The sequence below is a fragment of the Mus musculus genome, chromosome 11 (genome assembly GCF_000001635.26).
Source record: "Mus musculus strain C57BL/6J chromosome 11, GRCm38.p6 C57BL/6J".
Lineage (NCBI taxonomy): Eukaryota > Metazoa > Chordata > Mammalia > Rodentia > Muridae > Mus > Mus musculus.
The window spans coordinates 107,882,881-107,897,622 of record NC_000077.6 but is presented as its reverse complement, the minus strand read 5'-3'; the positions used below and the strand labels follow the sequence as shown (position 1 = coordinate 107,897,622).

Here is a 14,742-nt window from a genome sequence, read left to right as displayed (position 1 = left end):
TGACATGCCACTGCCCCATGATCAGTCTCGTTATCATTCAGGCCTACCTCGGCTACCCCGTTACAGACACCATATCATAGACACACCCGAGGTTTTTTCTCCCAAGCAACTCTGATTCCTGCCAAGTTGACCATAGTAACCATCACACATACTAAAAACCGTAAAGGTACAGATAAAATCAAATCAATTTTAATAACGTATGTGTCTATGGTATGTGTGCCTAGACATACGTGCATGAACATACCTTTGCCTCTTATGCAGATGGGACTCAGAGACAACCAAGGGTATTGGTCCTTGCCTGTTACCTTGTTTGACACAGTCTCCTGGTTGCTGCCATGGAAGCCGGGATGGCTGACCAACAGCTGACTCCATTTCCCATCTCGCAGTAGGACTGCTGGGATCATACATGCAAGCACCTAAGCCCAGCTTTCTCTGGGGCCTGTGGGGCCAGTTCACTTCCTCATTCTTGCATGCAAGCACACTACCCACTGATCCATCTTCTTGGGGCTACTGCTGTGAAGGCTCTGTCCTGTCTCATCCTACTGGGCTCTGAGAGAGGTCCAGGACACAATGACCCTTTTACTCTAGGTTCCTCAGCTGACCCCTTGGGAAGCACACCGTTCCTTCTGACGATTTCTGTGCTGCTCCTCTATGCAAAGTCTTGAGCTGCCTTGTTCCACTCTAGCATCTGACTCGTTCGATGCTAGGTCAGGTGTTGGAAGGCAGTACCTGCCCTTCTTGTTCCACCGACTCAAGGGTCAACATCCATCCATAGCCTCTCCCGATGCAGGAGTGAAGGTTGCCATTTGCCAAGAGCATCTCATACCAACTCTGTGCGGAGAGTTGGTCCTGAATCATCGATGAGATGGAGAGGCTGAGCAAGATGCCTGAGGGGCCCAGCTAGGACAGAAGTAGGAGCCAGACGGCCATCCTGGGGCTGAGGCACGAGGCAGAGCTTCACGCTTGCCTGCCTTCCTGCAGACCCTTCCAGACCAATTCTCTCAGATGCCCAGAGGCTCTGGGGCCTGTGAGATGCTGTTGTCAGCTGAGGAAAAGGGCAGTCTTCCCCCACCTTGTCATCAGGAGTCACCCAGGGGCCCAATGAGCTGTGAACGTTCCCCCTGTCTGGGTTCTACATTCCCTCCCCAGGCCTTTGATTCTGTCACCCAGTCCAGAGAGATAGATTTCTTTTAAATGACTCTAAGCAACTGGGTACATTGAGAGGTGTGGAGGACCTGCCAAGGACACAAACTGGGGAGGTGGGTCACGGGCAAGGCATCCCAAAGGGACATGGGACCATCTTCCAGAATGATGGGAGCCAATGGATTTGTCTTGCCCCTTTGTGGCCTTGGGCTTCCTCGGTCATGGGGACATGCTCCAGACCAGGTCACCAGAGGCCCAGGATTTACTCAGGCATGATTTTATCTTTAGTTGTGGGCATGGGGAAAGGAAAGAAAAATCAAGTCAAGAACTCACTCCTTAGAGAGACCCAGCAACTTCTGGAAGCTTTTTCTATTCCTGTTCATCTCCCAAGGTTCTCAGCCTGCGGGGCTGCAACATCAGTTTTCTATTTTTACCAGCCCTTGGGCGACTGGAAACTGAGTCTGAGAGTTGTTCCTGGACCCCTAGAAACCTGTGCAGCTTTCCTGTTTGACACTAGAACCCTGTGAAGGAAAGCTGGAGCGTGGAGAAGGTGGGGGTGCAGAGAGTGGAGAGAAGGGGGGCACGGGCATGTGCCCTACATAGCGCAGCATGCTGATTTATAGTAAAATAGGCTGGAGGCAGGAAAGCCATGCTGGAGGAGGTATTTATAGCTGTGTGGCCATGCTTTGTAGCAGGCAAGGCCACACTTGATTGTCTGGAAAGTCTTTCTGCAGCACACACACACACACACACACACACACACACAGCCTTGCTCTCAGGAGGACACCAGGATGAGCTGGGAATGTCTCTAAAGCCAGGCCAGGCTGGTTTCTCTTCTCAGGACTCCCTGATATCTCTCCAGAAAGAGAAATTGGCACAGATTGTCAGAGAGAGAGAGAGAGAGAGAGAGAGAGAGAGAGAGAGAGAGAGAGAGAGAGAGAGAGATTTATCTTGAGACATAAATATTGACTCTAATCACCAAGGGAGGTCTTCAAGTAATCAAGAGCAGCTTCCTACCCAGCAGGGACATTCAGCAGCCTCCTCCTTCTCCCCACCTTCTTTTCCTCTTCCTCCTCTTCCTTTGTCCCCTTCCCTTCCTTTATTCCTCCTCTTTCTGTTCCTCTTAATCCCTCTCTCCTCTCTCTTCCTCCTCCATCTCCTCTTCCTTCTTCTGTCCTTCCTCCCTCCACCCATAGGCATTTCTCCTGCCTCCTCTCCCTCTCTCCTTCCTCTTCATTCTCTTCTGCCCTCTCTCCTCCTTCTCTTCTTTTACAATCACTGTTTTTAAAGGAAAGCATCTGGCTTGCCCAACCATCTGAGTGACACAGCCTAAGGGGAAAAACCGAAGCCATCAGCGCTTTTATGCCAAGCAAGAAAGCTTGCCCAGTGGTGAGAAAAACTGGGCCAAAGTTTCTGCTTGTCAGTGGGCAATCTTTGCCTTTCAAGAGAGTGTTTCCAAGCTGGGGACCCAAATGGAACATGGCATCTGGCCTCTGGAGCTCTGCAGGAGCCAGGCTGGGGTGAATAGAGGTCAGCAGAACCCAAATGCTGGTGGGACCACAGGACTGGTTTCAAATCCTAGGTCACACACACACACACACACACACACACACACACACACTTTACCTGCACAGGCAGGGACTTCCCAACCTCTGCACCTAAAAGCAGGACTGGGAACAACCGTTGTGGATGTGAATCACGCAACTACATCCAGACGCAGCACAAGCAAAGACAAAAAGGGCATCGTAATGAGGCTAGAGATACAGTTCATCAGTGAAGAGCACTGGCTGCTCTTCAGGAAGACTCACGTTCAATTCCCTGTGCCCACACAGCAGCTCACAACTGTCTGTAACTCCAGTTCCAAGGCATCTGACACCCTCACACAGACACACATGTAGGCAAAACACCAATACCCATAAAAATACATCTTTAAAAGAAAAAAGAGCATTGTGGAAACAGCCAGAGGGGTGAAAAAACATAAGAGGTATTCTCACCCCTCCACACATACACACAAGAGGCTACAACACACACACACACACACACACACACACACACAATAGGCTAGTGAGCAGTGTCTCCCTCAAACACCCCAAGTGGAGAAGGCAGCAGAGCCACTTCTTCGCAAGGCTGGAAGATGGAGTGAGGAGTGCCACTCACTTAGAATCTCAGAGCCAGCCAAAGTACCTGTGGGAAATGAAGCTGGCAAAAAGGTAAAAATAAGCCAGCTAAACAAAAACAGAGCATTTACAGTTAGAAAAACTACCCGACCCTTTCCTTCCAGGACGCTCAAAGCAAATGACACTCAATAAGAATATTAAGTCCCATAAAGTAATTTTAAATATGCCAGAAGTAATTATGTAGATAATTACAAAAGAACAGTATCACTGCCTTTTTTCTCTCCTGATTATAATAAAGAGATACTAAACGATACGTATATAGTTATATTGCTGAGCTAGAATTGTAATGCTCTGCTGTGTGCGTGTACATGTGTACATGCATAGTGTGTGTGAGTGTGCATGTTTGTATGCACGCAGATGCACATGTCATTAGGTGTGTGTGCATGTGTGTGGGGGTGTGCATGTGGAGGTCAGAGGTCACCCTCAGGTGTCCTTTCTCAGGGACTGTTCCCCTTGGTTTCGGGACAAGGACTCTCATTGACCTGGTGTGTGCACATTAGCTCCTTTAACTCTGAAGAGCCTGTGATGTACCAGCATCTTCATCTCTTTGTATTGTACGGACAAAGGGTTACCGGAGGGTTCAGGGAGTTAATATGTGCAAATTGCTCGCCATAGTGCTTGGCGCATGTCCTGGTCCAATAAACATCAGCCGGTGGGAGGCAGAACTGCACACAGCAGAGAGGATTGCAAGCCCACCGCTGGGGTTCCAAGGAAGGGTGAAACAGTGTGGCCTGGCCATCTTAGCCAGCAATGGCAGCCTGGATCTGATGGACGCCTGTTGTCACCAGAATTAGATCAAGTCTGCACATTTTCCTGTCTACATCTATTAAGTCGTGGGGTACAAAGATTGTTTTCCATTTCTCACTGGCTTTTCTCATACCCTGTAGCCATGGGGGAAGTAGGTGCTAGATGCTGCTCTGCGAGTTGCTAGAGGTGTGAGCCGGCAAGTTTGCAGGCTTCTAATTGGCGACAATTAAGACCTCATGTTGCTGAATTATGGAGTTTGCCGTTGCTGCCACCATATTTAATTTAAAGAAGGGAGATAGTTGTGTGATGTCATCTCCCCTGAAGGGGGTTGAGCTTTTCTGAAACAGCTGTAAGATTTAAAAAAAAAAATCCATTGCTTTTACCTCAGAAGTTGGGGTGGTGGCTCTTCTGTGGGTCTGATGCGCAGAGGGCTGCTGGCTCTTCCATGCTATCCAGACTCTCTGATGTGCCCAGTGACTAAGCTGAGACTTAGTCCAAAGGGAAGTTCTGCGCCAATCCTTCAAGGATGGTGGTACTGGGAGCCATCCATCAAAACGGGAAACTCCAGGGGCCAATGTGTTCGTCTAATGACTGACTGTGTGTCTCTGAGGACAGGAGAGAGCATTAAATGTATGGTTCAAATGAAAGAGCTACACAGTTTTCACAGACAGAGACAAAACTGGGCGCTGCCTCAGAAACAAAGCAAATAGCTTCATATAAATGACACCCAAGGTTGACCTCTGACCTCTACACCTTGATATGAATACACACACATATATACACACACATGTGAACATTCAGACACACACACACATATACACACATGTGAACATTCATACATACACACACAAGAATCATTTGGCATTTCTTTTATGGAAATTAGTGGATAACACATTTCCTGGTTTTGTCTGTCTAAGGATATTCCTGTTTTGCCTTCGATGCCGGGGGAGATCTCAGCTGGGTACAAAAGTCCGCACTGATGAATACGTGGCTTAAGAACATTAAGTGTTATCATGTTAGAGTCTGACTTTCGTCGGTTCGGTATCTGACATTTGTCTCAGCCCTGCCTTGCATGAGCCTGCTAACTTTCCATTGAGGGCAAGACATCACATAGGAAAACCATAGGTGCTCCTGATGGTCATCTCTTGCATTCTTGACATCCGTAACAGAGGACCACCTGCATCTGGTCATGGGTGAGCTGGTTTAAAGATGGTTTTCAATCTTTGCAGAGGCAGATCCGTTCCTTCCCAGGTCCCACCTTGGACTGGGCTGTTTCTTAGGCCTGTTCTCCTTGGTGAGCTAAACTTTGCTCTCATTTTGATCCCACAATATGAAAAGGCAACAGAAAGATCTGCACAGCCCTGGACTCAGCCTCTCAGCCTTCAGCCTCACTCTCCTTGTAAACTGGCAGGTGCTTCACTTAAAGGGGAAAACTGTGCAAAGTGCTCTGCCCATCTCAGCACATCTCCTTCGTCTTTACCCTTTGACCACGGGGAATACTGGTTTTCTTGATTACTATGCAACATCTTCAAATTTGCTTTATTTTAGTTTTATATTTAACCCAACTCTTCTAGTTATTTTCAGCAGGAGGATTTGCCTAATATATGCTAGTTATTCATAGCCGGAAATGTCTATTTTTAACAAGCTACTTAATCACGGCCAAAAATAGCTTTTTAAATTTCCATTGATGCTGTCCCCCCTCAGCAGAATCAAACTGTTTTCGTTACGGTAGCTCCATAACGAGGATAATTGCTTGGTATTCCCTACTCATTTGTCCTCATCCTTAAAATAAATTCCTAGCTACTTGCAAGTGTTTCCCCTCTAGGCTATGCCCAGAGTCATGACATCTTCTCAAGACCTCCCTGTAGGGGCTGGAGAGATGGCTCGGTGGTTAAGAGCACCTGCCATTCTTGAAGAGGGCTCAGGCTCAGCTCCTAACACCCAGTGGCAGCTCACAGCCACCTGTGACTTCAAGGGGACACAGCGCCCTCTTCTGGCCTCTGCAGAGCCAGCATATATGTGGCGCACATACATGCATCCATACACATAAAAGAAAGATGAGCACATTTTAAAGTAATAATAAAAATAAAAACAGCCTCCTATATCATAATAAGAGTTCTGAGACTACAGATGTGCAAGCACATCTGGCTTTATGTAGGCTCCTTACTTTCACATAAGGGCCTTACTCTGCTGATTAATTTTTGTCAACTTGACACAAATCTTTCTGGATTAATGCTTGATGTGGAAGAGCCCAGGCTATGGTGGCTGGGCAGGTGATCCTGGGTGCTATAAGAAAGCAGGCTGAGCAAGCCATGAGGAGCGAGTCAGGAAGTAGCATTCCTCCATGGCCTCTGCATCAGCTCCTGCATCCAGGTCTCTGCCTTGAGTTCTGACCCCAACTTTCCTCAGTGGTGGAGTGTGTCCTGAGAGAGTTGTAAGCTGAAATAAACCCCCTTTCCCTCCAAGTTGCTACTGGCCATAGAATTTACCATAGCAATAGAGGAACATATTAGTATGTGCACTGAGCCTGTCCTGTACTTTATTCATAGCACCAGCAGGTAAATTACAGTTCAGTTCCAACACTTTACTATTCTGTTGCTAAATAGACAGTAGTTTTCCGTCTATTGCTATCTTTTCTATTTGGCTGCTATTCTTCTGTGGCTATTTTTTGCATCAAACCACTTATGTCAACCCTTGGATTTTCTTGTTTTAAACAGGTTTGGTTTTGAGATAGGGTTGAGACTCACTGTAGCCCAGGTAAGCCCAGAATTCACAGGGTGGCATCAAATCCATGCCAATCCTCCTGCCCCATCTTCCCAAGTGCTAGGACTTTAGACACAAGCCACCACGCCCGGCTGGATTGGTTTTAATACTGCACTTTCCAGCTGGTTGGCACACAGTTCTGCAGATTTAGGTTCATAAACGCCCATCTTTATTACTCTGGGTCTGTAGTGTAGCAACACATCATGGTAGAGTGTGCAGCTCTTCTCAAAGAGAAGGAAAGAGGAGCCTGGGGTCCCTTCAGGACCACAACCCCAGTCACCGAAAGACCTCGCTAGGCTCCACCCCTTAAAAGCTCTGCCACTTCTTAAACGTTGTGCACCATCCAGAGGACTCAATGCCTGGACATTTGGATAACGTATTAGCACTGACAAAAGACATGTTGCTTGTTACGTAGGAAGCCTAGAGATTTCCCAGATCATCTAGGGCAGTGTAGAATCCTTACTCTGACACATCCCATCAATGCACTGGGCACAGAGCCCAGAGACCAAGTTCTGGGTGGAACCATCCAGGGGAGGACTTGTCACTCCGGGGACATGTGGAGGCCTCTAACAGTGAGGCCTCTGCTGTACCCTGGGTAGCAGGGCCTTTGGAAGCTTTCAGGGTAGGTCTGATGGTACTTTTAAGACAGCTAAAATGGTTTCTTTCCTTCCAAAAATCCCACTTGTAAGAATCTATCCTGAAGAAATACTTGCAAATGTCCCCTTGATATTTAGAGATAAGTAAATTTATTCATTGATTTTTGTAATAAGGGCAGATTTGAAAATAACCATTCTGCAGTGGGGAAATGGCTATCTCGCTTTGAGCATATGCAAATCAGAGAATATGCATTCTGAAGCTATTAAAATATGCAAAATGTTGATAATGTTAAGTAAAACAACATCAAGTTATACCATGTGTGCATGAGGTGTGTGTAATGTGGTCCTAATTTTTAATGCGTAGAAAATTCTAAGCTGCACAGAGAAATTCTGCAAAGGCAATAACATAGTGATGTGCATTAGTTAAACATTTCTCACTGTTGTGACAAAATGCCCAAAGGGAGAGCGGGTTTATTTTAACTCACAGTGTGGGGCACAGTCTGTGGTAGTAGTGAAGGGTCAGAAGTAAGACAGTTCTGGTCCCCTGCTCTCTTTCTCCTTTTCCTCTTATTGGGTCTGAGAGCCCAGTCCTTGGGACAATAACGCCCTCATTACTCCTCAGATGAAGCTCTCTGGAAACCCCCTCACAGACTGCAGAGAGGTCCAATCCCTAGATGATTCCAAATCCCATCAGGTCACAATGAAGAACCATCACAAGGCTTCCTGCTGGACCTTCAGCAAAGTCATAGTCATTTGACCCCAGCTGGACTCCTACAGGCAATGAGCATCAGCCCTGGATGCTTTCCCACAGTGCTTCTTCCTCTCTGTGAAAACCCATTGATTAACCACCTCTTGCCAAACCAAGGGTGGGAGGGGTTTTAATAAACACCAACCTCTACTCCATGAGGATTAGGGACACTGTGTGATGGGGTCTGCCAGGGCTCTATATCCTCCGCTCGACAGCCCTAATTCCTGGCAGACAAGCTGGCCATGTCCCAGTCAAATAAAGTGTGTTAAAATTCGGAAAGCATACTCCTTGGGTCCTTCTTTGTTGAAGGACAGTGCATCCTTACCCAGCAATTCTCAACTCCTAACTAGAGCATCAGCAATACAACGGGGGGGGGGGGAGAGGGAGAGGGAGAGGGGGAGGGAGAGGGAGAGGGGGAGGGGGAGGGAGAGGGAGAGGGAGAGGGAGAGAGAGCCACCAGGGAGAACCAGCTACCTGACAGGTCCTCAGCCAGAAACTGTTAGACCATTGTGGAAGGTGGTGTCTCCAACCAAGACAGAGGAAGTTTGGAGAGGCACAGGATGACGCTGAGGTCTGTAGGCTTCAGGAGACACGGTCCCTTCTGAGCCCCTGTGTCCTTGGTACTCAGCACTCTGTATACGTTTGGATATCCTTCATCTGTGTCTTCAGAGATACTACTTTCTCCACCATAAAGGCATCCTATATCATTACACCGAGCAGTTTAACTCTCCGTAGGATAAAGACCTAACATCTCTTCAGTTGGCTGGTGTGGAAGTGAGAGAGGAGACGGGACGGTGGGTACCTGTTAGGTAGCACGTGCTGGCTATTGGTATGAAGCTCAGCCCAGTGTCAATCGCAGCATCTTTATGTACTAGCCTAGCCTATAAACCCAGGGAGGTGTGTTTGTTTTTTCCTGTAGAGAAGCGTTTTCATCAGTCAGGACTCAGGTACCATTGGCATCTGGTGGTAGAAGGATAAGGTTGTGCCTAAGGATCCTACAGGATTTGTGACTGGCCGTCCAACAAATAATTTCCCATCCCCAAAGCTCAGTAGCTGAGAATCCACACTCTAAAGCATGCTGACCTCAGGTTCCCTTGAGGCAGCTCCGGAGAAAACCCAGTATCTTTTCACGGCTCCCAAAGGCCCCTAGCACCATTCCTGTGTGCTTTCTTAATCAGAATAGTCACAAACATGTCTAGACTTAAGGGAAAGAAGCACAGACAGATCCCACTTCCCAATGCAAATAATTAGCCATGTGATGGTGGTGCACACCTTTAACCCCAGCATTCAGGAGACAGGCAGGTGGGTCTCTGTGAGTTCAAAGGATAACAAATAATTTATGACCATTTTTTAAAGGATTTTATATCTATTTTGTGTGTATGGGTGTTTTGTTTGCATGTGTGTGCACCACATGTGTGCCCGATGATTACGGAGACTAGAAGATAGTGGATCCTCTAAACCTGGAGTGACATATTGTTGTGCGCCCCCATGTGAGTGCTAGGAACAGAGCCCAGGTCCTCTGCAAGAGCAGGAAGTATTTTATTTTAATACTGAGCCATCTCTCCAGCCCCTGTGGTCAGTTTTGAATTCCCCTGGAAAATAATGGGGGCATTCTAGTAGAAATCAGGCAGGGGATCAGGACCCACCAGGCACCATCTGGTTACTTTCTCCTGCTGGCTTCTGACCACAGTGGTGCTGAGTCAGTGGACCAGCTCAAAGGAACAGCTGTAGCCAGCTTCAAAGCCCTGTCTACAGTGCCTACTCCCCAAACTCTTCACTGAAGCTTTACTGGGGTTCCTCTGAACCAGCTGGGCGTTGACCCTGGGTGTCTTCATTTGATTGGCTTTCTGCTATTCCCCAATTGAACCCCACCCATTTTTCCCACAATCCTTTATACCTACTACCTCACCTACCCCCGAGTCCCTGTGCACTCCGTCCCAGAGTCCTCCATGACTGGCTTGGGCAGGGAAATGTACCATTAGTGATTTAATCTCCGCAAGACATTTCTCTCTAATTGCTAGTCATGGATGATAATTAGTGGCCGTTAATTCCTGATCATTAACAAGCTAATACTTAGAGGTAATGGCACCGGTAATCATAGTAAACCGTGCGAAACCGCCATGCTCCGGGGCCCCAATTTCCAGAGGATGACACTGCGTCATGATATCCTCAGCACAGGAGTGAGCCGGCGCCCCTCATTTTTCTGACAGCAGTGGAACTGATGTCTCTAATCTTTAATTTCATGTCCTTCTCTGGCTATAGAAATAACGTGTGCTCTTTTGGAAGCTGTGCGGAGCACAGGAATGTATGAAGACCATAAAACACACAGAACCTTATTACCTGAAGAATCTTCTGAGTCTGTGAAATTTTCCTGATGGGAGAGGTAGAGAACTTGTATAGGTCTGTCACGTAAGAGATGTTTACCTTAGAATATTCAACAAGCAAAGACTATGCGTTTAGCAGACGCTTGACCATGTGAAAATGGCCTGACTGTAGAGGGATGAGAGTCAGGAGACAGAAGCAGACACCAGAAGCACAGACTCCGGACACGTGAGATGGCGTGGTGAGGAGAACTTTTATGGAACAAACCTGAGAAGCTGACTTTGAACTCCCATAAAAGATCTGTCTATATATTGATATTTTGCACTTTTGTTCCTTGGAGTTAGCAGACTGGGTCATCTCAGGCCCCTCCACCTTCTAGAATTGGCAGACATGTGCGTTGAGGGAAACATTAGTCTTGTTGCTTACAATGTGGGTTTTAGAATCAGGAGTGCTGAGGCACGGTGATCCGGAGAAATCATACCGGAAGCTCTACCCCAGAGGCACCCCATAGGAAACCCCAAAGCATTTGCCACTCGAATCATATGTAATACTTGGTCATTTAGACTATTCTCTAAAGCCCCATGTCTTAGGCATTCCTAGATTCCTGAACATCCTCTTTTCTCCACTACCCCAACACTTCTTGGGCCTGTTCATTTCTTCAGTAGAAAACCATAGAATCTAGGCACAGAATTTGGAATTAGACCTGGTTTCGATCCAATCTGACTCCTAAGATATCCTGTAGGCTGCTTGATGCCTCTAAGCCTCAGTTTCCCCATCCAGGAAATGGATTTAATATTAATTACTTCCTCATGGGGCTACTGTGAAGGTTTGGTGGAAGCCTTGTGCTGTAATTAACAGTTAGTGAGTGCTTTATAAATAAGTATGATGCCACAATAAACACATAAATACCTTTGCAATTGCTACAAAGTGTTGCTTTTCGCCTGCTGTACAGTTGCCCTGTTCTCCAGAAAGGGAGGAGAGTCTCTTGGAGTTTGCCTGAGGAGACTCCAGACTTTAGGGCCTGCTCCCGTAGAGTCCGCGGGCAAGGTCACCTTCAGCCTTTTATGCTTTGCTTTGCTGATTCTGATCCAATCTCCTCTCCACTTTCATCTTTCCAAGTCTCTAAGACCCAAATCTTTCTCATCTCTGCCAAGCTTAACATTAAAATTGTCTGCTCAGCTTCGGCCAGGCAATAGCTGTCGTATTTCAGATGCCCTGATCTGTCTGCTCTGAGAAAAGCAGGGCTTTATTGCATTGTTACTGAATAATAATACCCTACACCAAGTCCAGCTTTGCCTTTTCCAACTCCAGTCCTGTCCACTGTGACTGTTAATCCCCCAGCAACTTGGTGGGGGGGGGGGGGCAGAAGAGGTCATATTATTCTTTTGGAGGCAGAGAGGTCTTATTATTCTACTTCTACTTCCCCAGATTCCTCATTTTGTGGCCAAATAAGTCTGGGGAAATTTGGAGTAAACAAAACTTAAGTAGTTGTCATGCAATTCTTCCAAACCAAGACACGGTGCCTCCTGATGCCTTTCCCCTAGACTATTCTGTAGACTTACTACTCTAAACCTCACTGAGTTGTGCAGGGAATGGCTTGGCATTTCACTCTCCTCTTCCTTGTCAAAGCCAGTACAGGAAGGCTTGTAGGGCCTTCCCGAACCACGCTCTCCCACCTTGCAGACTTCACACTCCTCCAGAGTGCCACATGTCCCATACCATGGTTCTCCCCGCTCTCTCATGGTCAGCTGCTAGGATGGGGGTGCAGCTGTGGGATCAGGACCTGAGAGACCCCTTCCAGGCAAAGAGCACTGATGTCACTGTATGACACTATGTGGTGAGCTCAACTTCACAGCCAAACCTGAATTCTGATGCTTTTCAGGTGTCTTGGCAGCCACCTCTGCTTAGATGTCAGCCAAGGCATGACATTGTCCCTAGGTAGGGTCCTGTGCCTGGTGGACTCAAAGTCGCTCAAACCATGGAAACCTTGGGGCAAGGTTCAACCCTTGCCCTTGTAACCCTAGGCTTACATCTTTTATAGAGGTGGCGCTGTCCGCCTTCTTCTGGGTTTAGGTCACTCTGAGCTTTCTCCACATATCAGTAACTTTTTCCATTTCTGTAACAAAATGCATAGCAAAAGCAACTTAAGGGAGAGTGTGTTAAGTCAATTAAATCTTTCCGAAAACATGTTTACAGCATACCCAGAGATGTGTTTCCACAGTGGCTCGAAATCTAATCAGGGTGGGTGGGTGGATGGATGGATGGATGGATGAATGGATGGATGGATGATGTGTAACTGGGTGGATAGGTGGATAGATGAATGGTCATGTATAGTAAGGGAAACTCAGAAGACAAGGGGATAGATACAGTAGCCTTAAGAGAAAGCTGTGAGTTCCTGAGGAGCATAGAGAGAGGGTCACCCTTAAGTGGAGATGGCCTGGACACTAGTAGCCTAGCTGCTCTTATTCACCCACTGACCCAGAGCAGACTGACTTCAGCTACTGCTCCCCACCTCCTGCTCACACTCTCTCTCTCTTCCCCACAGCCCATTCTGCACTCCTTGCTGCCCATCACCATCCAGGAAGATGAGCGCCTGTGGGAGGAAGGCCCTGACCCTGCTGAGCAGCGTCTTTGCCGTCTGCGGCCTGGGGCTGCTGGGTATCGCGGTCAGCACGGACTACTGGCTCTACCTGGAAGAAGGCATAATCCTCCCACAGAACCAGAGCACAGAGGTCAAGATGTCCCTGCACTCGGGCCTCTGGCGGGTCTGCTTCCTCGCTGGTAAGGACAGTCCTGTTTTGGGGAATACCTGCCCCAAGAGGGTCTCTCCCTACTTAGAGACGCCCAGGAGGTGCCAGTAGACACTTCACCACAGACAATCTCCACTGCCTCTGGACAGTGGTGCAAGCAGCCAACAGACCACAGACCCAAACTCAGACCCTGAGTCACAGTGTCCTCCAGCAAGCTCTCTCAGGTCCTGGGGCTTGCTTTCCTCCTAAAAGGTCCATGCAAGGCTGGCTTTCCCACACTCTGCCTCCCAGTGCTGAGTGACACCTCACAGATCTGAATCACCCATGCAGGCCTTTCACGAACTCCTCAAGCTATTGATCACACATAACCTCCCTTATGAAACCGCAAGGCAGACTTATTATTGCCACTTTGCAAGTGGCAGAAGTGAAGATTCTGGCAGCTTAAATGCATCTAGACTTCTATTTCACTGACTTCCACAACAGCTTCCTGTTCCTTTGTCTGTGAAATGGCCACACAAAGAAAACATAAATGTATGTCCTTCCGGGTCTGTGGGAGGGTGGATATTTTGGACTTCTTTTCAGCTCACTGGGGATTCTCTGGAACCAAGTGAGTTGCTGCACCAAGAGCCCTGTCCTCAAGGTCTTTGTCACAGCCTGGTTCCACCCTATACAAGAGTAGACAACCCCCCCCCCACCGCCCCATGTCCTACAAGACCCATGAAAGCTGCTCTGGCCAGCATAGCCACAGTATGGTCTTTAAGTCACTTTTGTGGAAGAATCCTGGAACCTGTGTGAGCATTGAGAAGAGACACAGTTTGTTTCCTCAGCCTTTTCTCCCCTCTTGGTGCTAGGGCTCTGATGGACAGGCTAGAGTTGAATTGGGTATAGCAGAAAGGCCACCTCCAGCTTCAGCCTGGCTACCTTGTGTCATTTTGTGGAGCCTGCTTTAGGAAGAGCATCCAGCTCTGACCTTGTCTCTCACTGCTCCAGATGCTGTGGCATCTGTCTCTGCTTAACCTGAAGCAGGGTCTCAAGGCCACCAGGGTCTGATTGACAAGGCTGTGGAAGGTTATTGCACAAAAATCTACTCTCATGCATCTGACACAGCCATGCACCATCATCAGTCAAAAGCAACGGGCGGCACCAGATGTTGGCTGGACATAGAGTTCATAGTGCTGACCCTTCCCATGCTGCAGTCCTTTTACTCCAGAAAGAGTCATCAAGACGTGTTCTCCACTTCTGCTGTGGGCCACCATCCAGGAATGAAAACTTACCTAAAGATTTTATCCAATCCAAGTACAGAGACACAGGCCCAAAGAGTCTGGAAACATTGGATTATACTCACTTCAAATCCATGTTGGAGTGGGGCCTGGGAATAGCAATAACTGTTTGTCTCCACAGGTGAGGAGCGAGGACGCTGTTTTACCATAGAGTATGTGATGCCCATGAACTCCCAGATGACGTCAGAATCCACTGTCAATGTTCTAAGTAAGTGT

The 14,742-nt window shown here is 47.7% G+C and overlaps 1 protein-coding gene across 2 annotated transcripts in view; it reads left to right on the top strand.

The window, feature by feature from the left end:
- Cacng5 (calcium channel, voltage-dependent, gamma subunit 5) overlaps window positions 1–14,742 on the top strand; it is a 40,452-nt gene that overhangs the window by 17,433 nt on the left and 8,277 nt on the right. For both annotated transcript variants that reach the window (NM_001199301.1, NM_080644.3), the window contains exons 2-3: window positions 13,042–13,277; window positions 14,648–14,734. In NM_001199301.1, coding sequence (NP_001186230.1) covers window positions 13,082–13,277; window positions 14,648–14,734 — 283 coding nt within the window. In that variant the 5' untranslated portion in view covers window positions 13,042–13,081. The remainder of the gene's footprint in view (window positions 1–13,041; window positions 13,278–14,647; window positions 14,735–14,742) is intronic.